The 25,053-nt window shown below is 39.4% G+C and overlaps 1 protein-coding gene across 4 annotated transcripts in view; it reads left to right on the top strand.

Annotated features, from left to right (window-relative positions):
- The first annotated feature begins 1,225 nt into the window (after nucleotides 1-1,225).
- Nucleotides 1,226-25,053, top strand: part of Rictor (RPTOR independent companion of MTOR complex 2) — a 114,331-nt gene continuing 90,503 nt past the window's right edge. For all 4 annotated transcript variants that reach the window (XM_055601055.1, XM_055601053.1, XM_055601054.1 and 1 more), the window contains exons 1-2: nucleotides 1,226-1,283; nucleotides 1,442-1,489. In XM_055601055.1, the coding sequence (XP_055457030.1) occupies nucleotides 1,235-1,283; nucleotides 1,442-1,489 (97 nt within the window). In that variant the 5' untranslated portion in view covers nucleotides 1,226-1,234. The remainder of the gene's footprint in view (nucleotides 1,284-1,441; nucleotides 1,490-25,053) is intronic.

Genomic DNA, 25,053 nt, shown 5'->3' with positions numbered 1-25,053 from the left:
AAATGGCTACTACATTTATTTAATTTCTACCCTTCGGCTTTTAAGTTTGTAACTGTTCACTATTATGAACAAGGGGAGTATCTCCAATATTTCCTGTGTTTTTCTTTGTGTTTCTAGAGAGGTTTTGGTTTGCTTTTTTTTTTTTTTTTTTTTTTTCATTAGAACATTACATTCAGCTTCAGAGGAGCTGAAGGTGTTTATTCCAAGAGATACTTGTCTTTGTTTTGACATTTGTAGCAAAAGAGAAGTGGTTAAAGGCAAGACCTCCCCCACCCCCCTTCAAAAACCTTTAACTTTGGAATGGAGAGGTGAGGAATTGGAGGGGACAAAATACCCTGCCCTTAAAGTAATCTAGTTTAAAAGAGTTGTCGGGTGAAGGGCCAAACGAGTGCGTAAAGCACCGCTTCCAGAAACCCGCAGAACCCATAACCGTGCGCCTTAACAACAAAAACAAAACATCTCTCCACCTCTGCGTGAGCCAGTGATGCAGGAGTCAGAGCGAGCCAGGACGAGGCGCCCAACCTCCTCCCCGGCTCCGGGCGGAGAGGAAACCCTCTCGGGGCCTCCCGGCGCTGGCACGCGCCGGGGAAGAGTCCCGCGCGGGGACGACCGCCCCGCACGCCCCGCTTCTGCACTGGTCGCACGGCCGAGGCCGGGCGGACCCAGAGCCAACCCCCGCCCGCCCCCGGCAGCCTCCCGGCCGAGAGCGGCTAAGCCCGAGATCAGGCGCGAAGCCGCTTAGCTCGACGGCCCGAGCGTGGGCGGAAAGCAAACTTCGCTACGTGTCCACCCGGCGCACGGCCGTCCTGGGTACGGGTCGGAGCGCCATTCCTAACTGTGCGCGGCGCGCCCCCGCCCCTCTCCACCCTTCATAAAAAATAATTTTAGCCGATGAGTAAGGGCGCGGGCTCCCCGGCCACGCGGGGCGGCTCAGCAGGTGGCCAGCCGCCCGCGGCCCGGGCTCCGCCGCGCGCGCCGAGCCGGGTCCCCGTCAATGGGGATCCCCCGTGGGAAACGCGCCTCCCGCCGCGCCCGCGCCCCGCGTGCGGCCGCAGCCCGCCCCGGCCGGGTCCGCGCCGACGAGGCTCGGCGCCGAGGGGCGGGGGGAGGGGGCGGAGGGCGGGGGGAGGGGGCGGAGGGCGGGGAAGGAGGGACGGGAGCGGCGGCCGGGGAGGGGAAGGGGTTCTCGCGCGATTGGGCGAGGTTTCCGGTGTTGTGACTGAAACCCGTCAATATGGCGGCGATCGGCCGCGGCCGCTCTCTCAAGAACCTCCGAATACGAGGTAAAGCCCGCTGCCGCCGTCGCTGCCCGCGCCCGGGGAGCGCCGCGGCGGCGCTCGGCCTTCCCCCGGGGCTTGGGTCTGGGGGGACGCGAGGCGGAGTCGGGGCGCCGCCGGCCCGCGATGGTTCCTGACTGGGCTTGTGTGTTTGTTTCGCGCAGGGCGGAATGACAGCGGCGAGGAGAACGTCCCGCTGGACCTGACCCGAGGTAACGCGGGGCGCCGCCGGGCAGGCGGGAGCGCGAGCGGGGCCGGGGGCCGGGGACCCCGCGAGGCAGCGAGGGCCGAGCCCCCTCCGGGCCTCGGGCGGCTGCGGGAGCGCGGGAGCGCGGGGCGGACCCGGGGGCAGCCCGCGACCCGGCTCTCCCGATCCCCGCGGGAGCGTGTTTGCGCGCACCCTCCGCTCCCGGGCCTTCGAGTCCCGGGGGCGGACGAGGGGGTGTGGGAGGAGAGGTAGACGTTGTTATTTAGGCGACTGGAGGATGTTTGAGGGAAGGGCGACCACATCCTGCTCCCCCCCACCCCACACCCGGAGCAGATGCTGGACCCGCCGGGTTCTTGTGGACTGCGTGACCGTTTTGCTCTGCCCGCGCAGTCCTCGGGGGTCCCCCGCAGCTTTGAGAAGCCGGCGGGGAATCGGGAGGCGGTGATTGCTGCGAAGGGTCTGGGTTCTGCGGTGTGACCCTGCCGCTTCCCTTTCCCGGGCCCCGCTGGGTCTGTACTTGGCTAGAGACCGCCTCCTCACCCTGCCGCAGGTTCATTGTGTACCTTCTGCAGTGGAGATGGGTTTGTTTACACCTTCTCAGCAGGGCCTGCCCGGGCTGTGTTTTTAAGAACTGTCCGCCTAACGATCGCTATGTCTTCGCTCACCGGTCACCATACTGGTGTTTATTGCAGAATATTTCGCCGAAGCGTTAGTGGTTGTGTGCAGGATTCCTTTCTTTTCCTCCATAAACAGGATTTGGTCTACAGATTCCTACAGTCATACTCCACAGCGCTGTAGTTTATAGAGCTGTAACTAACCAGTTCTGCTGTACGTAATCACTTCTTGAGATCAGTGAAACGCCTTAGAAAGTTAAAAAAAAGAAAGAGTCGTAAACATTCTACATGACCCGAGTTTGTTTTTTACCTTGGATTGTGCTCAGTGTAATGACTGTCATATAAAGTATTTGGTGGATGTGGAATTTTGCTGACCCATCTCTGTATTTACAGCATTCTCAGTTTTGTTTCAGTTTTTGTATTGTAAGAATCCTGTTTAGACTGAAAGGCCAGTTTTAATTTAGATACGTGAGTACATGTTTGCTATTGAGTATTTGATTGTGATAGTTTAGGGAGTTGTTTTGAGTAAACCTTTTCAAAGGCAGCAGCTTTTAAAAGAAGTGGTAATTAATTAAATAGTGATTTGGGACATTTTCTTCAAAAGCTAGGTTTTAGAAACTGTATATAAAATGGTCAGGCTTTTAACTTTTATCTGTCAACTTAATAAAACATATACATGAGAAATGTATACGAAGTACATAAAGCTTTAATGAGGATCATAGTATAGACCTGAGATTTGCCATTGCATTTTTCTAACCATGTCTTAGGTCAGTGATTTAATTTGTATACAAGCAATTGTGAGAAAAGAGCACTTAGGTGACCTTGAACCTGGTATCTACAGTAAAAACGTGTTTGGATGTGGTGGTGGAAATAAATTGTAATTGTATAGTATGTGACTTTATTAAGCTGTTTTATATACTTGTGTGGTTTCTGTTAAAATTTGGGATTATAGAAAACTCATACAAGTTTATTTGAAACTTGACTCACTTTAGTCTTAGTTCAGGAAGACAAATCTTTGTGTATTATTGAAAATAATCAGTTCTCTGAGTCTTTAGTAAACACCTCTGTAATATAAGTAGCTATTTCTAGGATTATATAAAATGATCAGAACATGTTATTTTACTTGCCCTGATAAAATGTACTAGAGTTCCAAATAAGTTTACGCAGCCATTTGAAGCTAATTGCAGAAGCAATGCACAGCAAGAGAAGTTACATGGTAACTGTAGCTCTAAATCTGAAAGAAGTCTAGCAGAAAAAAACGTTAGGAGTTAGAGTCATTATGTAGTGAAACAGTTGATTAGAGAAAATGGGATTTTGACAAACATTTCATTGTTTAAAGGCTTGTGAATCACACGTGAAGAACGTTCATGAGGAATTAAACTTGAGTAATAATTGGAGACCCAAGGGGCAGTCTGGGTTGCAGTGAAGGACAGCTGCATATGGATTCGATTACAGTACGGAAAAAGATAAAGTTTGAACAACCAGATTTTTGTTGTGCTTGTTTGCTCTTACTCGGGTTGTTTTGAGAAGGTCATTGTGTAGGTGGACAACCATGTTCCTTCTACATAGAGGTTATGGTCAAAGTAACCCCTAAAAGAAACATCCATGTGTATAAGAGTACTGACTGTAAAGTCAGATAATTCTGGATTGTAATCTCAGGGGCAATGACAGTTGGGGCATTTGGGACTAGTTATTTGACTTTGCTTAACTCCTGGTTTCTCTAACTGAAAAAAAAAAAAAAAAAAACCAACCTAATTTTAAAGTATTAGAATGTGAAAGGTAAATGAAGGTGGTTCTTAATTACTCAGTATAAAATCTTATCATTTATATGCAATGTTTAGTGTTAGTTGCTTCCCTGCATTGGGAAATTGGATTCTTTAAATCCTGTTGAGAGTGACTATGTGTGTGTGGGCGGTGCATGTGTGTGTGCGTGTGCATGCCAGAGGACAACCTCGAGTACTGCATTTCGGGAGCATACCCTTTTGGGACAGCAATCACTTTGTTTTAAAATCACTCAGTGGCCTGGACCTTACCAATTAGGCTAGACTGGCTGGCCAGTGGACCGAGGGATCTCCTTGTCTTTAGCTCCTCAGTGCTGGGATCAAAGTTTATGCCCATACATCCAGCTATTTCACAAGGGCTCTGGGTATTGAACTCAGGTCCGTATGCTTTCAGCAAGCACTTTTCTGACTGAGGTATTTTCCCAAGCTCCAAATTACTGTTTAGACTATTACAAATTTACTCAAGGAATCAGAGTTCCTTTTTGAGATAGTCTACTTTATTGACTAGGTATGTCTGAAGTGGAGTATGTAGTAACAGTTTGTTTTTGAAAAAAATTTTTATTTCATTTAAAAGATTACCAACTGAGGAAGGTGGCCCATGCTGGTAGTGCTAGCACTTAGGAGGTTGAGAAAGAATTATGAATTGGAGGCCAGCCTGGGCTACATGAAACCTGTCTCAAAAAAAAAAAAAAAAAAAAAAGATTGCTAACTAACTTTAACCAAAAGTACAGCTTGTTGTATGTACTTAGGATAAGGTGTGACATATTTTGTGAGTCTTAGAATTTTTCTCCCTGACATCAGAAAGTTTTTGGTTTCAATGATTCACTTGCATTATGAATCTCCTGAGGCCCAGGAGAATCTGGTTTTGGTACTGGTGCTATTGCTTTGGCTCATAGAGAATGCCAGTGTTAAAAATTGTTGATGGATTAATTTTGACCCAGGAGCCCATTTAGTAAATCTTAGAGTTAATTTATTAGTAATTATTGCTTTCAATTTTGTTCAGAAGCCTGCTCTACTTAATTTGTATAAGTCCTCAATTTGCCACTGACACCGTTAAATAATCTCTATATTTCACACCAAAATTTGTTTAAAAAAATACAAACACCTAAATGCTTCTTTTAGCTACTTCCGTAACAAGCAGGGACTTTTCTTTCTCTCTCTCTCTCTTTCTTTCTTTCTTCCTTCCTTCCTTCCTTTCTTCCTCCCCCCCCCCTTTCTCTCTTTCTCTTTCTCTTTCTTTCTTATAGTACATCCCTTTCTGGTACTGACCCAGGCTTGAAAAGACACAGTATTCTTCCAGGGTAAGCCTCTGTTAGTGTATGTTAAAATTGTATTTCCAGAAAGTGGACATTTCTGTATTAGATATTTCTTAGAATGTAATTTGTTAAAGCTGCTGCTAAGTTTTTCAATTTTTAATTCTTGAATCCCTTTATTTTTCCATTCGTAAGAATGAAATGTTGATTGCCCAGCTTGCTGCTTAGTATTTAGAAGAGCAGTAGGGTTATCTGAAATAGTACAAATTTGAACATTTTTTTGTTTTCTGATTTCTCTTAGTTAGGAGGTTACTCATTTGTTTAATTGTTCACTTCATTTAAACCAAACATTGACAGAAATCTATTATCTATATCAGAAACTAAGTTAAATGCTGGGGGAGTAGGAGTGAAAAAGATGTTGTTCCTTTTAAGTTTATTGGAGCTGAATAAAGAAGTGATTGTGGTATGAAACAATAAGTAATCAGACTGTTCAAGGAACAGAATTAGTGCAGCAGCAGCCAGAGGAGAATATGATTATCTTCTGGGTTGGTGATAAAAAGCTTCTGAAAGGGCTAGGCTTCTCATAAAAACTGGTAACATGGAAGGAAATGTGGCCTGAGTAGAGACTAAAACACATATTTGGAAAGGGAAAGTAAGTAGCTAGAAGAGCTATGCTAATACAGTCTGAGAAGTCAGGAAGGTTAGATGGGGGTTCCAGCCACAGAAATGGAATCAGAGATATATTAGTACGAGAAATCAGCTGATTTGCTGTCTCCCATTGAAAACCAATTTTAATTCTGTTAACTTGTCTGTCTCTCATAATGGAGACAGTCTTGCTGTGTATCCCTAGCTGTTTTGGTACTGACTGTGTGGCCCAGGCTTGCTTTGAACGTGGAATAATCCTGCTTTGGTCTCAGTGCTGGGGTTATAATCATGTATTATAGTTTACCCAACTTCCTTCCTTGCTTTTTTTCTTTCTTGAGAATGTGGATACTGACAAATCTGAATTCTGCATTCCTCTTCACTTTAGACTCACTTGTCTCACTGGAGTCAGGCTGAAAAGCAGTTCCTTCCCAGGACTGACTCGATCCTCCTGACAAGGTTTCGTTCAAGGAGCCTTTGTACAACTCTTTCCTTTCCTTTAGTTTCTTCCAGCCTGTTGGCTCGGTTTCCACGCGCTTAGCAAACATTTGCAGTGGATAGGTTACTAGAGTTGGCATGGGCCAAGACTGAGAGTAGAAAGAGATAAAGATTGGAAAGGACTTCTATGGAGACTTTAAGCAGATGAGGATATCTTTATTCTGGAGCTGTCTTCACTGCAGTGCCTCTCTCCCTACAGTGAAAATGCTTTTTTCATTGATGTGAATAGTCTCTCATGAAACTCACTGTCATTTGAAGTTCTACATTGTACTTTTGCTATAACTACTATTTTAATAGTGTTGGCCAGGCAGTAAATTATTTCAATTTTCACCAACAGTTTGCCATTCTTGTTCCTATTCAAGGAATAACAGCTTTGAAATTCTAAAGCAACAAGACTTAGAGAGATGTACTTCAGTGTCACAGGGCCAGTGAGTGCTGTGTATCTAATACTCACTTTAAAGTTAGAATGTGTAATACTTGGCACCTGAAAGTTTATCTACTTTCTGCTTTCTGGGTACTACCAATATCTTGTGTTGATCAAACTACAGACCCACTCTTTATCCATTTTGTTGTTAAACTCCCCCAGGTTACCTCTGAAAGATCTACTTGATAGTCTGTTCCCATCATCATTGATGTTGTTCATTCACGTTCTCACTATCCCTGTTGAGTAACAAAAAAGACTGCATTTCTGCTTTTACCTCTTTATTTTATTTTATTTTATTTTATTTCTGCTGTACTACTACAGGATCATTTTATTGTAAATCGGTGTTTGATCTTGCCATTCACTTGAAAATAAATAGCAGCAAAACAAGACTTACTTTTGCTTACAGAATAAAGTCCAAATTCCTTAGCTTGGCATCCAAGGCTGTTTATAATTTATTTACATATTTTCTTCTGTGCTTCTACAGCTGTATTAGTCAAGATACACCTGCCTGTTTTTGCATAGCTCATGTGTGTAGCACACTCCATATACAGAGCACTTCTCATAGGAGTTTAGTGTTCTTTATTCCTGTTCTCTCTCCTTGGAAACTATGTACCTATTTGAGAGTAATTGGTTGTGTCAGAGAAGAATGCTATTTCTTACGTGTGGCGTGCTTTTTCATATGTACTTAAGTAGTTGTTTCCTTCAGCTAGGAATGCATTCTCAGTACTCTTTAATCAATAAAAATCACAGTTCTCTAAAGCTAAAGGCTAGAACTGAAGGACCTTACACATGCTAGCCCAGAAGTCTATCAGTGAGCTTGTTTCTAGCCCCTGAAGCAGTGTTTTGAATGAAAGAATGGAGAAAGAAATGAGCAAAAGAATAGTAGAGCATTAAAGAGAATAGAGTAAAACAATGCTTTGAAGTTTGCAGTCCTGTGGGACTCTATAAAATAGAAAAGTCTTTCTGATGGGGAAGTTGTGAATTCAGTGTTGGATTTCAAATTTCATGTGATTGCTGGTACCGGCTACATAGAAGTACTAAATGGAGTGGATGTCTAGTACTTGTTACTCTGAGTCTATGATTTGAGTACTTTCTGTGTAGGGAGGGAGGGAAAGAGAGAAAGAGAGAGAGAGTATTGGGATTGAATATAGGACCTTACGCATGCTAAGCATGTTCACTACTACTGAACTATATCCTCATCTCCTAAATGGAGAGTTAAAGATTTGTGCATTCCTAGATAATATAAGATTGCATATCATGTATAAGATTCTTAAGAAAGAGGCCAACAGATGAAAAATGAAGGTTATATTCTGAGAACTTTCTTATTTGAAGGGGCTGAAAGTGGAATCTGTAGAATTTACTTCTACTGTTACTGTGGGGATGATTGTAGTAGGCTGTCTGGGCTTGAGCGCTTTCTGTGTACAGCACTTTCACCTTCCATCTTTGTGGTTAGAAAGAAAGCCCTCAGAACCTTGTTAAAATCATGGTGAGATGTAGTCCCATAAATGATAATGAATACGTGTTGGAGTGGTGGTGTTTCATGGCACTTTGAATGTACGTTCCAGTCAGGTGATCCATCTGCTGTGACTTGCCACCTTGCCTCCCAGGTCTCATGCTCTAGAAAATAGGGCTGTGAAAAGCACAGTGGGGCAAGAGAGTGCTTTGCATGCCTGTGCCCTTAGCACGGTCTAATTACAATGTACTCTCACCTGTACTTAGAAAGGTGATGATAGGAGAGCGCTAAATACATAATCCTAATATTTATTTTTATGTTTAGTTTGGACAGATTACATGTTCTTTTTCTCTCTAGTAGGTTTTTGTTTGTTTGTATTTTTATTTCCTAACAAAATCAGAGTAGTGAGGATTGCAAACAGGTTAAAATGTTTAGCTGATAACCAATCTGTGAATGAGTGAGAGGTAACTGTTAAGCTTTTTGGATCATTAGTTGTTTTAATAACATTATACTTTTTTGTTAGTGTGGCCATGTTAAACAAAGTTGACCCCTGTACAGTGAGTGACATATAGAATTAAGCGATGCCAAAGTAAATGCAAATAATATGTACCAGCTAAAAATAACATTCATTATGTTCAGTGTAATGGGATTGACAAAGACTCCAAACATGAGTACATTCTTTGTGTCCATCTAGACTCATGCACTGTGCTGTGTAGCTAATAATGATGAAATTGATATAAAATAACATCGAGGTAAATACAATACTTTAAAGAGACTTTTTAACAAAATAACTTGGATTTTAAGACTTCCCCCTTAAATGTTGAAAACTGATTGTATTTCATGCGCAGGTTTGTTTGACCTTTGAAAGTAAGTAATACTGGACTGGATTGTGAGATTTGAAGCATATTGTGAAATAAGTGCATACTTGTGAGATGAGTATGTAATTGTGCATATTTCAGGCCCAGTCATTAATGATTTTTCTCCTGTTACTATGTAGTGTATATGACCTTCCTCTTCATTAGTATGTTATTGACAAAGGGTACTGTGCAAGTTCAGGGGGTTCTGTAAATTGAGCAAACAATTCTAAATACCTGGAAACTGGAAATAAAAGACTAGAGTGGCTAGCACTTTTGCTATTTTTTACGCCGAATATTTAAGCATATAACCTAATAATGAGATGATTTGAAATTAATATCCTGAAGGCCTAGGGAGATTGCTCAGTGGATCAAAGCACTTGATGACAAGCCTGATGGCCCGAGTTCCATCCTTGGAACCTGCATGAAGGAAGAAGAGGGCTGACTCCAGCAATTTGTTCTCTGCTCTCAACACGTGCTGTAGCATGTACGTACACACACCCCAACACACAAAATAAGTAAATGAATACATGTAAGAAACATTTATCTTGAAAGTGTTTCGTTGTCAAATCCCAAGATCTGATTAGCCCTATGCAATGATAAATAATACTCAGTAAAATCACTGCTATATTGGGGTTGCAAAACAAGATTTGAGATGTCACTTGTAGGGATTTTAATAATCTTGCTCTGAATTCAGTTCAATTTTATGTGTTTCTCATAATGCATAAAGAGTGAAGAGGCACAGGAGCTGTAAACAAAGGAGATTGCCAAGTCACTCAGTTACTTAAAAGGAGCAGTTTGCCAGAGAAAAGGATATTTAACTGCTTTAAATGTGGGCATGTATATGTTTTTTTCAGCAGCTACATAGATCTCACATCTTGAAATAGTAGTGCTAATTATTTCCATGCTTGGTTTATTCCTGGTGTACTAAAACTTTTAATTGCCCTGTTTTTTTTTTTCCACTCAATCCTCTAATGTACTCCTAACATTGTCCCATCCCCACCACCTGCCTCCTGCTAGAGGGGAGGGAAAAAGTCAAGAGTCAAATGGAGAAGACTTGAGTGGTGGAAACATGTTTTGGGTGGCGTGAGCTCCAACATTGTGCTGTGTTTCTGTTTGTGGTCAAAGGGGAATAGAATATTGTAGTGGACTACCTTAGTAGTCCACATATCTGTTGTAAGAGTTTGTTTTGTTTTGTTTTTATCACCTTTGTCTCCTCTGTGATACTGGTTTAACTCCATGGTGATGGAGTGTCTGAGTACTGAATCTGTGATACTGTTTGCTGAGAATGGCCTGTGGTTTTATTACCAGACTGCTACTGGTGGTGTTTGTAAATGGTACAAAGGAAGTCAGGTGACTGCTCATGCTAAACAACTTTCATATGCTATATCGAATTCTTGTATACAATTTTAGTTATGTTTGATAAGTTAAATCTAAGATCACCTTATTGTTAAAATGGCTGTTACTGCATGTACTTGTCACCCCTTTTTGTCCTTCTTACAGGAGGATTTAACATTAGCTGTTAATGTTTCAGCCTTGTTTTCTTCCTAGCAAAAAGACAGAAATTACTTGAAAAAAAGAAAATCTGATTTTCAGAAGCAAACAGATGTTGAAAGCTTGGGTTATAACATTTAATTTTGCTATCGTTTCTTCTAATGGTTTTATTTATTTTTTAATTCTGTGTTTGATTATTTAGGAATTTTTTACATACATCAGTAATTGTTTTCATATTAGAAAAGTGTCACAGAGAAAAGATATAATTTCTTTTTTCTATTTTGAGATGGGAGCTAACCTCAAACTTGGACTTCTGTAATATGGTGGCCAATATCTATCTTCATGTACTTCATGTACTTTTGCCACATGTTGGAGCACCGAGTGTAATATTTAGCCATTTAAACTATTTAATATTTATACCAATAAAGACACAGGAGGCATAAATTGAGGTAAAAACCTGCTAGCTCAGCAGGGTAATTTTATTTTCTGATCTATATACAAAATATTTACAAGCCTGATTTTACAGCTAAACTGCTAGCACTTTAAAAAGTTCTTTCTATTTTTGTCCTTTTACCTAGCTAGTCTACCTTTCTATTGAGCTCCTGCAGACCCATGAGAGCTCCTTAACTCTTTCCTAGAACACAGTTTTTCCTGTGTCTTGCCAGATGTTTTTGTTTTGTTACTACAAGCTCAGAGAGAAAATCCCAATATCCCACCCAGAGCTCCTGCCATGAGGGCTCTTATAAGCCAGAAAGAGAGCTCTCAGAGGCCCAGGTGCTATAAAATGTATCTAGCTCATCACTGTCACGATTGGGGTGTGCCAAGTCAGTAGGGGCTGAACCATTTCATCTTTATGGTGTGGGGGGGGTGTAGCACAAGGCCACCCAGCTGACTTTGCCTTGGGTCATAAAGACCACAAGACCTCTCCTTCAGCAGTCTTATCTAAGGAGGCCTTTAGAGGCACACCCAAACTGCATCTTTTCAAGACATACATAACTGCATCTGACATCTATTTAAGCTTTTATAGTTTGTTAACAATTAGGTTTTCTATGTATAATAATCAAATATCCTGCAGCAGACTTCTGTCTTAGCCTCCAGCAGTGCTGGGATACAGGTATGGGCAACTCCCGACCTTTACATTGTAAACAAATGGTAATTTGTTATGAAATGTATGCTTGGGGTATTGGCATACACCTGGGTTGAAGGAAGTATGTTTTATCTATGAATTTAATGTTTAATTAGTTTTCGTAGTGTAGGAACTTGAACCCAGGGTCTTGTTCATGGTAGGCAAGCATTCAAGTACTGGGCTACATGTCCAGTGTTCTTTTTTTTTAAGTGTGCATATTTTAATAACAATAAACACATGTTCATACATACTAATTTCATTGCACAGTCTTCTAAGATATACATGACTTACATAATGCCAGCTAGTCATAATATGTAGGGTATATGCTAAAACCATTATGAACTGATGAGGGGAACTTATATCAGAAAAGTGATTGCAAAACAAGGAAAATGAAGATATAGTTCACTGGTTAAGAGTACTAGGTGCTCTTGCAAAGGACATAGGAGTGCTTAGTCACGAGGGAGTGACACTGTTGGAAAGGATTAGAAAAATTAGGAGGTGTGGCTTTGTTGGAAAAATTGTGTCACTGGGAATGGGCTTTAAAGTTTCAAAAGCCCATATCACCCAGTCTGTCTGTCTGTCAACTCTCTTTCCTCCTCCCTTCCCCTCTTGCTGACTATGGATCAGGATGTAGGGCTCATCTACTGTTACAGCACCATGCCTGTCTGCTTCCTGCTGTGATGTTAATGAACTAAACCTCCAGAACTGTAAGCAAGTCCCAGTTAAATGCCCCCCCCCCTTTTTTTTTTTGGTAAGTGTTACCTTGGTCATGGTGTCCCTTTACAGCAGAACAGACTGAGATGTCAAGAACACTGATAGTCACTTTGATGAATGTAGGGGCAAAGAACCTTTTCTTTCCCTTTGGGAGGTTTAATAATTGAGTGTTGTGAAACTCACAGCCTGACTTGATGGCACATACCTTTAATCCCGGCACACAGCAGGTTGTAGGCCAGCCTGGGCAACAGAGTGATAGATACCCTGTCTCAAAAGTTAAAACAAATGGACAAGAGACAGATTATCAGGGAGAAAAGACATTCAAACCCCTACAAGAATAGTATTTCTAGAGAAGAGTACCTGGCAAGGCATCGTAGGATATGTGCCCTATGCAAGAGGGACAGGAGAGATGGGTGTAGACAGTTTTACAGTAGAGCACATCCTTACAAGGGAGGGAGGCAGACAGTACTTGATGCAAGTTTTCCTGGGCTCTGAGTGTGATGTGTCAGTGTTGGTCTTCATTCCTGCCTGTTTTTATAGTTCTCTGCTGCAGTCCTCCTTGAGATAGTTGAAGGGTTGTCCTGCACGATTAGGCCTTTAAGATAGGCCAACACCAGAGAAAATCAAAACACTTCACTCATTTGCTGCGAGTCAGGTGTTTTCAACCCAAATCTAAAGCTGCATAGTTTGGAGTAGCATTTTCTGATCCTCTACAGATTTTATTTGATTACATGACTGTAAAGAAAAAGGATCAGATTGCCTAGAAAATTGAACAATTTGAATATCATCATATCCTAATCAAATTGGTAGGTGAATTGCCAAAATCACCTTAGTATTTTTTCTACAGAGAAAAAAGGAATGATAATAAACATTATTTGATCTTCAGGTCAGTAGCACCCTCCTGTGGCACTGGTTGTAGTACACTCTTGTCATTCTAGCATTGAGACAGGAAGATTATAATATAAATATCAGGTCAACCTGGGCTACATAGTAATATCCTGACTCTCTCCCAAGTGGTGTTTCTTTGGAGATATCAATATATGCGAGCATGCTAGATTTATAGCATTTAGTTGTAATTGATCATCAAAATTGAGAAGTTGTTAAGGCTCTTCCCCTTATTACATGATTAAATGTCTTATCCCGTTCTCTGTCTTGAGGTCTCAAAGAAATCCCAGTGTTCATTCCAGGAAGTCATGAAGTGATGTCAAATTGTTTATACACCCCTCCTCCCATTTGTCTCACCTAATAGCCTGGGCTGGCTTTAGACTTGTGACCACCCAAGGGCATGGATTACAGGTTAATCAAGCCTGGTGGGTTTTTGTTGTTGTTGTTGTTGTTTATTTGTTTTTTATGATTTCTAATAGACATATTAGAACTTTATGAAAATGAAAGTGCCTAAAGTCAGATTGGTAGTTAACACCCGATCTCATATTCTGTTCATTTATTCTCTTGTTTCTTCCTTTGCCTTTCATTGGTTTCTGTTCCTCTTTTGCTATTTTTCATTTTTCTGGTGTTTCTGATAGAATATCTACAGAGATAGATTGCATTTTTCATTAGCTATATTTGACAGTTTTTCTCAAAAAATTTAAATTGTTAAAGTCCTTTTAAATTTGTTTTATGTAGATCTTCATTAATTCTTCACAAGTTGGTGGTTAAAATTTCGCTAGCTACCATTTGATACCTGTCCCACCATATTAGAGCCACATATTTCATAGATAATTGCTTAAACACTTGAGGCATTATGGCAAGGCATGGTCAACTTAGTTTTCTAGAATAAAGAAATATTTCTTTATTTCATCATGTAAAAGCAATAGATGTAATGTGCAATGATACAAAGTATTGGACTCCACTATAGGTGAGTTTTTAATTAGATGCATATCTAAATGTTATAATTCTGCCATGTCTCTTTCCCTCTCTTTTCTCTTTTCCCTCTTCCCTCTCCCCCCTCTCTCTTCCCTTTCACTCTTTCCGTCCCTCCCTCCCTTGTTCCTTCCCTCTTTCTCTCCCTCCCTTCTTCTGTCTTCCTCCTCTGTCCTTTCCCCCCTCCCTCCTCTTTCTTCTCTTTTTTCCCAAGATAGAGTTTTTTCTGTGTACAGTCCTGGAACTCACTCTTGTAGACCAGACTGGCCTCGAACTCAGAGATCCACCTGTCTTTGCCCCTGTGTTCTGGGATTAAAGGTGTGTGCCACCATGCAGCGCAAGTGTTAAGAACTGTTGGACTTTACTAATGGTGGAAGCAGTAACCTTGAAAGACCCCTGCTGCTTGTGACTCTGTAATGCTTTGAGCAAGTGTAAGTGCAATGTAGATCAGCAGCACCCAAAGGGCAGTTGTTCTCAGAGATGAATTTTAAGTGATAGATGCTGTTAAGAGTGATACCCTGCAGTAAATCTATTTTTAACCAGCACTGTCTTGTTTCAAGAGATGGCACTGTTTGTTCTGGTGTATAGTTAGCATATCTCCCTTCCCCCAACTGCTATCATTGAGTTCTTAGAGCTTATTGTCCAACATAATCAGAACTTGGTCCAGAACAATACACCTTATCCTGAGTAATACAACTGTACTTTTACATAAACTTATTTGGTAATTGTTTTTGAGACAGGTCTCATGTAGCCTAGGCTGGCCTCCAGTTCACAATCCTGTCTCAACCTCCTAAGTGTTGGCACTACTGGCATGGACCACCTTGCTCAGCCTTGCCTTTTTAATATTAATATTAAAATTGTTGATTGTTTTAATATTGTTGATTGTTTTCTTCCCCCCTTTCCTCCCTTCGCCCCCTTTGCTTTTTCTTGTCTCTTCTTACCTCTGCTATCCTATCACTTTTCTTTTTTTCTTTGTTTCTTTTTATTTGGCTGGGAATGAACCTAGGTTCATTCTTATGGTAAGCAGATGTTCTGTTATAACACATGTTTTTCATAGGCATTGTCATTGGTGACATTATAGTATATACTTATTGTTTGTCTTCCTGCAATGTGAGTTTTGAGTTTTGTAAGCATAAGTATTTTGCTCTGCTTATTATTGTATTCACAACTGAAATAGCTCTGGCATGCTAATATCCCTAATTTATTCACTGAGTAAGTGACCATCAGGTTATGTTTCAGTTTGAGAGCTTCAGAGCAGTTTTGCATTGTTTCCAGCATCTTAACTATGTAGGCAAGTACACCAAAATTATTCTAAAGTTTTTCATATTTCTCATCTGGGTTAAGAACAGTACTTTAATTGGGCCAAATCATATGCCCTAGAGCCATCATAACCTTGTGTCTTGTCCTTATTCCACAAATCAAATCTTCAGTGGGATGGTGGTACAGTTTCTATTTCTGAAGTATATGTAAAGTCTAATGTTTCATATCCGCTGCTGTAACTGCTTGTTTTGTTAGACAATTCAATGGCTTTATAACTACTCTCACAAAGCTCTCTCTTTTCCTAGTCTATTCTCTCTATTGTAACCAGCACATTTTCTGAAAGTCAGTAGTAACTTCCCAAACAGGGTTGAATTCTTGGGATTCCATAATAATAATTACCTTATAATATATTTTAATTATGTCTGTCTTATGTAATCAAAATTAGCAAATATTTATTGACATTTACTATATACTGGATACTGATCTTTTGCAGTTCCTAATTCAGTGATGATAGCATGGGTCCCTGTTCTTGAGGTACACAAACTATAAATAGGTGAACGTCGAATTTTCGGTATTGTTAAATGCTGTTAAGTCATAGTTTGGTATGTGAAAGAATGTTGACTGATATCTGGGGCAAGAGGGATTCAGAGAAATGTTCTCTGGCTGTAGTATTTAGGAGACAACACAGGTCAGCTGGAAATCTTCCAACTAGAAGAACCGACTAGTACAAATGCCCAGAGATAGTGAAGAACCGGAATGTCTGGTGCATGATGAATGAGAGAAAGAGCAGAGGAATGTGAAATCAGAGAAGAGAGGCAGACAAGTATTAACTTGGATAAGATGATACAATTGAGGGAGTCATGTGACCTGACTCAGAAAGATCACTGTTTGAAATGTACTTGCCCTTGGAACAAACTCTGGATAACACGTATTGCTAAATCATTACTGATTGAATTAATTAATCCTTTCATTTTAGACACAAGTCAGGCAAGATTTTTTAGTTTGAATCATTTGAGACTTCACATTGTCTTTCAAGAAAACAAATGAAAATGACTTTGGAATGATGGTTGCAGTAGTAAGCAATGGATTTGTAAACCTGTGTATTTTAATATTTTTAGTTACCAAGAAATATATGAAACATTAATTTCAGTGAAATTTTTCTGTTGTAGGTAGTGCTGCATTTATTCATTCACTCATTCATTTATTCAGGTAGCTATTATGTAGAATACTATAGGGTGCCAGCTACTGGTTGAGATAGTGCTGACCATACTTTTTTTTTTCTCATTTACTAGTTTTTGTTTATTTAAATGTACATGGATGAATGGCTTCTTACAGTAATCAATGGCTAATAATCTGTCACCATCATTGTTACTAAGACTCCTTTTCTTTTTTAATTAGATTTTTATTTTTTTATATTAATTACAGTTTATTCACTTTGTATCCCAGCTGTAGCCCCCTCTCTTATTCCCTCCCAATTCCACCCTTACTCCTTCATCTCCTCCCATTCCCCTTTCCAAGTCCACTGATAAAGAAGATTAAGTTTTATATAATTGTTTATTAAAGTAATGTTGAAAGGCTAGTTGGGTTAAATTGACAAAGCAGGGGCCTTGAAGTGCATTGGCTAGCTCTCTTTCCCCTTCTGTAAACACACACACACACACGCATACACGCATACATGCATATGCATACGCATGCACGCACACATACCTGTAAAGTCTGATTCTATTCATGAGATCCCTTTTGCTGTGTCGCTGTTTCTAGTTATTTTCATCTAGATGTTAAAACTAGCCTTGGGAATATGGTAAAATAGGCCCAATAGAAGTCGGTAAAATTAATGTTTTTGTTCTCTTAAACATTTTTATTCTGAGTAAAACTCTGAATATTTCTCCTTTCTGTTAGCAGTCTTGGTTGCACAGCTGCTGCCCACCTTGGACCTGTCCTGGCCCACTGTGTACTGCTATACTTGGAATACAGCTGTTTTCTTGGAGCCCAAGCAGAATGGGTCACACACAGTGTTTGAAGAAAATCCTTGTCTTTCATTTTTACATATTTTATTTATGTATTTTTGTGGCAGAAAGAAGTTCCAGAGCTGTAATGTGGTAGCTCATGATCACTTTACAACCTTAGAAACCCCAGATCTCTGAAAATTATTATTATTTTTCTCTGTCAATAACCTGATAAAACTATACCTGGCTCAAACTGATTAGTTTTGAGCCTGACTGGAATTTTATTACTAATGTTGCTATCCCATAGTGTATCTAGTTACGTTTTACCTAAAACAGAAAATTATAACTTGTGAGTAAACAGGGTTGTCCCTAATACTATTTTGGAATACTCTGATAAACTATATTTTAAAATAGGACATTAATTTTTAAACCTTTCTAATCATTAAAATTCAGTTGAGAGATTACAGCCAACATGAAGTATGGGAAACAGATGTAGTGTCAGAATGTATACATGTAAAAATGTTAACAGTGTTTCTTAGCTATTTTTTTATTGCTGTGATAAAGTACCATGACCAAAGTAAATTAGAAGGAAGGATTTATTTGGAGCTTGTGGTTCCAGAAGGATAGGGGTCTATCACCATCATGGCAGGGAATGTGGCAGCAGGCAGGGCAGCATGGGCCTTGGAGTAGCAGCAGAGACCTCACATCTTGATTCACAAACAGGAAGCAGAGCCAACTGGGAATGCAGGTGGCTTTTGTGACCTCAAAGCTCTTCCCCAGTGAGACATCCTCTGCAAGGCCATATCTCCTATGACTGTTCATATAATACCACCAACTAGGGATCAGGTATTCAAATGCTTGAGATTATGGGAGCCATCTCATTTAAACCACCTCACAGTATCATGTTCTAACCTCTTATTCTTGGAAGATATATGTAAATAGATCATACTGATTTTACTTATAACAGTCCAAAGCTTTTGCCTTGTTAAAAGTTTGGATTTTTTTATAATTAATCCGTTAAGTTGTTAGGAATGTCCAAGTGAAATGTAGGAACCGAAAAACAGTAATTGAAAAGTAAGTGGATCAACTTGCATTCATACTATACAAAATAATTTTGAAGTAACACTTTTGTTTTTAAACTGACTTAAGACTGTCATGAAAAGGCTTAATTTAACATTTTTCCTTGTGGTGCTTGGGGCTTGAGATTAGCCAGTATATTTTTTTGTGATAATTTTGAGCATGCTATATCTTTTTTGATGTGTGTTAGTGATTATACCTAACCAAAAGAAATCAGGTGAATACTGAATAGAAAAGTATCTACAAGGCAAAAACTTAGAATATGAAGACAAGACATAGTTATGGCACAAGCTGACTTAACGGTGATTAATACATACATAGTAAGGTGTGTCGATGGTACTTACAAACCACATGCATAGATCTAAGTAGACCAGCGTCTAGAATTTCCGGTAGTTCATATTATATAAGGAAAGAAATTTTGGAAAGCACTTTTGTTCTTTTAAGATGAATTATTTTGATCATAGCGGTTTTATTAACATTGATAGATCCTGCAACTTTAACACCTGAGGTACATTTCTTTAATTGAAAATTCAGTTTAGGAGATGAACTAAGAGAAGCAATAGGTGTGGAGAGAACTTCAGGAAAGATGTATATGAGCAGCATGAGCAGTACAACAAAGTCACAGTAGTGAACAGCCAGGGGGAAGCAAGCACACAGCCTTTGGCTGGGTAGGTGATGTGGTCAGGGTCCTTCAGTAGGTGGTCAGAGGGCGTGGGCTGCTGAGGTTCAGGAGCTGAGAGGAAGAGAAGCCATTCACTTGTGTCTGAGGAGGGCAAAAGAGACTGAAGATCTGTGACAAAGTATGAAAGTGAGATTAAATTAGGAGGTAATGCATGGAAATAGTAGACTGTAGCATGGTGATAACATTTCGTTAGGTTTGAAACCATACCCAGATGAAGTAAACTGTGTAGCTGAGGTGTATGTATCTATAGCCTGTTCTTAGATTAGAGAGGGGTGCACCCCTCTATATTCATACATGCCACTCTTCAGACTCATGATCCGAACGGCAGCCTTGTTCCATAGAGAAAAACAAGCGTGAAAGTAGGTGTGTATAGATGCAAGATGTGCACACAGCTGCTAAGGTATTCTAGAGGATTTAGAATCAATTTCATTAGGTGTAGAATTAATCTCATTATCGGGGTGTATATCACAGCTAATTGTTCTTGCTGTTAGACACAGATGTTCTATTCTTGTATGTGGTTCATCTAAATAATGAGTTATTTCAAAGGCAAACAACTTTTCTCCTATAATAAAAGGTTCCTAATTAGAGGACTGTGGATGCCTGATTACCTTGCAGTTATCATTATAAGATATAATAGGTTGACACAGAAATGATAGCAGGACATGCAGTAATTGTAATCGTTAAGCAAAATTGCATCTATTTTTTCATATTTTCTTGAAAAAAATATTATTAAAACCAGAGTGTTTGCTCAACCATGTTTGTAGCAGCTTTATTCGTAATAGCCAGAACCTGGAAACAACCCAGATGCCCATCTATGGAGATAAAGAGATTGTGGTACTTTTACACAATGGAATACTACTCAGCAATTAAAAACAAGGAAATCATGAAATTTGCAGGCAAATGGTGGGATCTAGAAAAGATCATCCTGAGTGAGGTATTCCAGAAGGAGAAAGACACACACAGTATATACTCACTTATAAGTGGGTACTATACCTATAAGATAGGATAAACATACTAAAATCTGTACACCTAAAGAAGATAAACAAGAAAGAGGACTCTGGGTAAGATGATCAACCTTCACTTACACAAATGGGATGGACATTGGATGTAGGAGAAAACAAGAAACAGGACAGGAGCCTACCATAGAGGGCCTCTGAATGACTATCCAGCAGTGTATCAAAGAAAATGCTGAGACTCATAACCAAACCTTCAGCAGAGTACAGGGAATCATATGAAAGAAGGGGGAGTTAGTAAGACCTGGAGAGGACAGGAGCTCCACAAGGACCAAATATATCTGGGCACAGGGGTCTTTTGTGAGACTGTATCACCAGCCAAGGACCATGTATGGATATAACCTAGAACCCCTGCTTGGATGTAGCCCATGGTAGTTCAGTATCCGAGTGGGTACCCTAGTAAGGGGAACAGGGACTATTCTGTTATGAACTCAGTGGCTGGCTCTTTGCCTCCCCCCTCCCCACCGAGGGAGGAGCGGCCCTGCTAGGCCACAGAGGAGGACTTTGCAGCCAGGCCTGAAGATACCTGATAAGCTAGGGTCAGATGAAAGGGGAGGAGGTCCTCCCCTAGCAGTGGACTTGGAAAGGGGTAGAGAGAAGATGAGGGAGAGAGGGTGGGGTTGGGAGGGAATGAGGGAGCTGGATACAGCTGGGATACAAAGTTAATAAAGTAACTAATATTTAAAAAAAATAAAAAAAAAAACAAAACAGTGTGTTGCCAACATTTCTTTGAATGACAGCAATTTCTGTAGCCTGAAAATTGGCCTTTGTAAATTTCTTAGTATCTACTTGTGCACAAAGTTAAAAGTAAAATTCTTGGTGTATTCGGTTCAATTCTGTTTCAGTTGTCTTTGTTTTGTTTTAAAACTGGGTCTCATGTAGTCCTCCATGGTTGGAACTTACTATGTAGCCATGGTTGATCTTAAACACCTACACCTTCTTTCCCAAGGACTGGGATTATAGGCATATTATAGCAATCTCTAGGAATACAAAAAAGAAAGAAAAAGACTAAGGCTTTTTGCCTGTTACTTACCACCAGAATACAATACCATACATACATGCCATTTCTCATTAAGATTTTGAGTGGTTAGTGGTGTTAACCCATTATATTTTTAGGTGTTTTTTTTTTTTTTTTTCTTATTTCCTTGTTTGCGTTTTGAGATGAGGTGGTCTTTGTTTTGCCCATGATGTTTCTTTGTAGACAGTTTCAGTGTGTAACTTAAGCCGCCCTGCAGCCCACTGTGTGGCTTCTGAATTGTGATCAGTTAGTCTTCTTTCCTTTGTCTCCCAAGTGCTGCAATTACAGGTATGTGCCAGCCATGCCTGGCCTCCTGTGCTGTGTTTTAGAATTTATTATTTTATGTTTTGCTGTTTGCCCCCCATTTACGTCTGTGCACCATGTGGGTACCCGATGACTGTGGAGACCAGAAGAGGCTTTCCTCTGGGACTAGAGTTACAGAAATTTGAAGCCCCCATGTGGGTTCTGGGAATCTGACATAGAACCTCTAGAAATGCTCCTAATGGCTGAGCCATCTTTTTGGCCTTCTGTGGTATTTTAGTGTTTTTTTTTAATTTTATTTTTTTCTTATCAGTTACATTTTATTAGTTTTTTTTTTTTCCTATAAACTAATCTCATATAACGGTTAATCTTATGTCTTTTAATTTTTTTTTTTTTGAGACTGTTATCATTTTCTCCCTTTCCTTTCCTCCTTCTAAACCTTCTCCCTTACCCCTCCTCTGTCTTTTTAAAACTCGGTAGGGTTTCTGTGTAGTCTCTAGCAATTCATCAAATGCAGTTTAGGTTTTCCTACTTTAGCTGGTTTTCAAATCATAAGTTGTTTTTTTGTTTTTGTTTTGTTTTAAACTTCAGTTAAGATGTGTGACTCCTTGTAATCATGGATCTGCCTCTGATTTTGGTGATGAAGGCCTGTTTTACATCCGTAGCTCTTAGTAACCCAAGAGAGTTTGTTGGGTTTTCAGTCTCTTAAGCTTTTACTTGGAAAGCAGTGTGATTACTTACAAACTCCGAATGTTGGAAACCAGGAATGAATTCTATGTTCTGTTTTTGGTATGGCAAACTAGTGTTTTTGTAACTATGTATTTATTTTTTATTTGATTCCCAGCTATTTTTAGAAACAGTGTTTGAATAAACTAATTTACCTGCAGTTTTGCCTATAGATTTTCTTTTCCATTTCCATCATTGTATTTATAATGTACTAACGAGTCAAAGGTTATTATCACTAGTGGTGGTTGAGAGAAAACATTGTTTTTTTCAGTATCAAGGTTATTCTTTATTCTAAATGCCAATACCAGAAGAAATACATCAGAATTACGAGTTTATGGAATTAGTATCAGCTTTTGGCAATGGTAAAATAATAAATTTTCTATTACTCTGTCTAAAGGTGGGCTAGGCACATCTGAATTTCCCTAGCCTAGATGTAGATTAGTAACATTAGAAGGCTTTTGGGGTGCTATCATTGGGATAGATTATGCCATTACTAATTTATATAACTCTCTGAAACTAATTGTGAGAATCTCAGGATTTGTTAGATGGTTTGAAGAAGTTCTTCATAGTTGATGTACATTAGTGTCTTCATAGTGGGAGGAGTGTTTTAGTTTTTCTCCTTGCAAAGGTAATCTCAAAGAAATTCCCATAGTGTCTTTAGCCATTTAACTTTGCCAGAGAATCATGGATAATACTGAAGACAAGTAAACACACTGTGACTATAAAGTTAAATTAGGATTAGGCTTTTGTTACTTTTGCCATAACATGTGCATGAGGTAGAAGAGTTGAAGTGTAATAGTGGAATGAAAAGAAGGAATGAATGTCAGAAAGTTTGAAAAGGGGCAAAAAGCACAGCTCCGGTCATTTGAAGGTAAAAGATCTGTTAAGTGAAAAAGTGGAAAATACTTTAATGGACTAGAATCATTCAGTTGCATCTTAACTTTTTTTTTTTTTTTTTTTTTTTTTTTTAGAGCCATTGTATTCCAGCTTGTTCTGCATTTAACTAAAATATTTACTGTTTTTAAAGAGTTATAGATTGAGGAGATAAAAGAAGATGTAATTAGAAAATTGTTTTGGGATTCTGGTCAGCCTCCAACTAGTGAAAAAAGACCTTATTAATAATTTAATTAGAAGGAGCCCATGGATGTATAGAGCTTTGCATGGTACCTTTAGCATTAGAGACACTGGGAGGCATTAAAGTGTTCTTGGGTTGGTTTGTTTGTTTAAGATTTATTTATTTGTACAATATTCTGCCTGCACACCAGAAGAGGGCACCAGATCTCATTATAGTTGGTTGTGAGCCACCATGTGGTTACTGGGAATTGAACTCAGGACCTTTGGAAGAACAGCCAGTGCTCTTAACACTCCAAGCTATCTCTCCAGCCCACTAAAACTTTTTTAAGTCTTTGCTACCTTGTGCACTATTACTGTGTTACCTTCCTTCCTGAACTGCTTCCCACAACCCTGTTCTTTGACTGGCTTGCTTCATAGGGCATAAAATATGCATATATGAGCAGACATAAATAGTGGTCAAAGCCACCAGTGCCACGAGTACTTTTACCAGCAACGACCTTGTTTTATAAAAAATATTTAATTTATTCCTATTTCCTCTTCCCTTTCCTCATTCCATTTGTCTTTCCTTTTGACATTCTTTTCTTTTGTCTTAACTTTTCCCTCTTTCAGCAGGGTGTCTGTAACCCAGGCATTTCTCATTATGTAACGAGGATTGCAGTTTACATGTGTGAGTCACTATGCTCAGCTGTTCTGTAACATAGAATAATTCTTGAAAACCTACAATGTGGTTGAGACTATACTTGGCCCATGATGTAGTGTTAAATAAGATGTTATTGACCTTGTGAGACGGGCCTTTCTAAAATCTTGTCATATGTATACAGATAATGGTCTAGTACATACAGCAACCCATCCAAAATAGTGAGTTTAGATAAAAAGAACACTGAGAAATTAAAGACAAGGATAAACTGTAGGATAGTAGATTAAAAATTGTATCTGGAAAGTGTTCTTGATGCTGCTGAAGGTAGTCAAGGATACCGTTACTGTCAGCACCATGCTCACTTACCCTATTCAGCAGCATTACATTTATATTAGTTTATTATAATTTACTCTTCTAACAGATGAAGTTTCTTTAGAGGTTTATCTGAGACTTTATTATATAATTACTATTTTAGGTAGATTTATTAATATAATTGCTGTATTAATATAAGTAGCTGTTCCTTCCTTGCTAAACAATGGGTTCAAGGCATTCACACTAAATTGAGAAAAAATGTAATTTTCCAATATTCATATAGCATTGTGATTTTACTGTTTCTGTATGGGCTGTATAATCACTAATAAAGCTCTGAAAGTAAACTGTCTCTCCTTTACATATGAGCAAATCTTGGATCATGAAAGTAATGCATCAAAGAACTCTATAATAAAATCCATCACTTTAAACAGACATGAATGAAACACTTGCTTAGGCTAACCACATAATTTTCACATGATTGATCCATAAAAGTTGTTATTGCTAAGCAAATAACTTTTAATTATAGTTAGTATTTATTGAATTGCTGTTATTATTTTCACTGTAGATAAAAGTTAAGGGATTTAACCAAGACTACATTGTTTGTGAGTACATAAGCTATATTTGAGTGTAGTTAATTTTTATTCCAAAGTTCATTTAAAAGTAAGACTAGCATGGTTAATTGCAGCAAGTTATAATGGAATGTAAATCAACTTAAACATTAAATGTTTACTGATTGAGCAAATAAATGATTGTACAAATGAGTGACTGTTTCATTATAGTTTTCTCCCAATGGTTTTGTGTAACTGTTCATACAGTGTGTGTGTGTGTGTGTGTGTGTGTGTGTGTGTG

This window comes from Psammomys obesus, unplaced genomic scaffold, assembly GCF_907164565.1.
Source record: "Psammomys obesus unplaced genomic scaffold, mPsaObe1.curated_primary_1811, whole genome shotgun sequence".
Lineage (NCBI taxonomy): Eukaryota > Metazoa > Chordata > Mammalia > Rodentia > Muridae > Psammomys > Psammomys obesus.
The sequence above is the reverse complement of the archived record's forward strand: the minus strand, read 5'-3'. Positions and strand labels throughout refer to the sequence as shown.